General features: G+C 40.5%; 1 protein-coding gene across 1 annotated transcript; it reads left to right on the top strand.

Annotated features, from left to right (window-relative positions):
• Window positions 1-330: 330 nt before the first annotated feature.
• LOC137709777 (transcription factor MYB41-like) lies at window positions 331-1,586 on the top strand. Its single transcript, XM_068448761.1, has 2 exons — window positions 331-664; window positions 776-1,586. The coding sequence occupies exons 1-2, from the start codon at window positions 399-401 to the stop codon at window positions 1,584-1,586; spliced, it is 1,077 nt and encodes a 358-aa protein (XP_068304862.1). The 5' UTR covers window positions 331-398.
• The last annotated feature ends 227 nt before the right edge of the window (window positions 1,587-1,813 follow it).

The raw sequence follows: 1,813 nt of genomic DNA, 5'->3' as shown, positions 1-1,813 counted from the left end.
AATCGTAGGTACGCCACCTTATTCTTCTGGCATTCGATATCCAACCGAAATCTGACCCGTGGCGTCACGAAAATTTGTCAACCAAATTTACTGTCTCATTTGATGACACATGCACTACCTAATCCTGTTAACTATGGTGCCATCTAAATGGTTTATAACTTTCTAGGTTGCTTCCTCGTCAATCGTCATTGCTTGTTTCGGGGAGCTAAGAAATATATCCTAACGAGGAAAAGAATGAAATGACATCACTCTTTGACTTACATCTTCCTTACACCTATAAAATCAGCATGTCTAAGAAAGCAGTTTGAAGAAAGGTCCCTGGACAACCTTCATACCTTTTTCCAACTTTAATTTCATCGTCTTGAATTTGGATATATTTGTGTGTTAATATTAGCACAATGGTTAGAGCCCCTTGTTGTGATGAAGAGAGCAGTTTGAAGAAAGGTCCCTGGACAACCGAAGAAGATGCAAAATTGATGGATTATATTAGCAGAAATGGGCATGGAAGCTGGAGAGTTCTCCCCAAGCTTGCTGGCCTCAACAGGTGTGGCAAGAGTTGCAGATTAAGGTGGACAAATTACCTGAGGCCTGATATTAAGAGAGGAAAGTTCTCCGAAGAGGAAGAAAGAGTTATCATCAATCTTCATTCAGTTCTTGGAAACAAGTATGCTAATTAACTTGCTCCATCCATCACAATTCACACATAAAATTAAGTTTCCTCCAGAAAAATTTGTGAAACTAATTAATTAAGGGTGTACTTCGCTTGTTCTTTCAGGTGGTCAAAGATTGCAACTCATCTTCCAGGGAGAACCGATAACGAAATCAAGAACTATTGGAACACCCAACTGAGAAAGAAGCTCCTGCACATGGGGATTGATCCAAACACCCACAAGCCAAGGACTGACCTCAATCAGCTCCTCGACCTTACAAAGTTGCTCGGTGCGGCAAGTGTTGGCAACTCGAACATGATGACTAGTCTTTGGGACAATGCCCTGAAGCTGAAAGCAGCAGCAGGTGCTGCCCAACTTACCAAAATGCAGTTACTTCAACATTTATACATGATGCCGGTTGTGAGGACAAGTAATAGTAGTGTTCCTCCTAATAATTATAATGTAGACTTGATGAACCCTTCTAGTAGCCTTTTTGGTTCTCACATTCTTAATCCGTTTGGAGGAGGACATGTGAGTGGAGCAAGTACCATGCTAAGTGGTCAAGAATGGAACCAGCAGGCAGATGTAGTCGATGGCTTCCACGCGATTTCTAACTCGTTAGAAGGATTTGAAGGTGGGTTTGGTGCACAAGGAGTTATTAGTAGCAACAGTCCTGATCAGGAGAACATGAGCAGTAGTTGCTGCTATGATGATATATATTTTCAGACCAAGAACCACCCACTTCCTGCATTAGTTTCATCATCATCAGTATATCCTGGGACTTCTTCTTCAGCAGCGAACCAAATGGAAATGAGCATGAGTGGTCCTGCAGCACCTGCGCGCACGGCCATCTTTGATGCTTGGGAGAAACTCTTGGATGATGAAACAAGTGAATCCTACTGGAAAGATATTCTAGAGTATGTTCTTGCAGATTAATATCCTCTCAAATCTTTCTTTTCATTACTTTCATGTTACATTGAGTATTGAATATTTCCTCTTTATTCTTTGAGATAAAATAAAATTCGTAATAATTAATCTAGTTCACCCGATGCATTTGCCTCCTTATAAACTAAAGTTTACATTTTTCTTTCTGTTTTGCAGATCAATTTCATAAATTCCTTCATCGTGATCTCTCTGGCTCGTACAGCCTTTCAACTTTGAAG

This window comes from Pyrus communis, chromosome 12, assembly GCF_963583255.1.
Source record: "Pyrus communis chromosome 12, drPyrComm1.1, whole genome shotgun sequence".
Lineage (NCBI taxonomy): Eukaryota > Viridiplantae > Streptophyta > Magnoliopsida > Rosales > Rosaceae > Pyrus > Pyrus communis.
This window is presented reverse-complemented; position numbering and strand designations above follow the sequence as displayed.

Bases quoted from the DNA above. Each gene is read 5' to 3' on its own strand.
- LOC137709777 (XM_068448761.1), top strand. From the start codon at position 399: ATGGTTAGAGCCCCTTGTTGTGATGAAGAGAGCAGTTTGAAGAAAGGT. The intron at 665-775 runs GTATGCTAATTA...TTGTTCTTTCAG, and splicing joins CATTCAGTTCTTGGAAACAA to GTGGTCAAAGATTGCAACTC.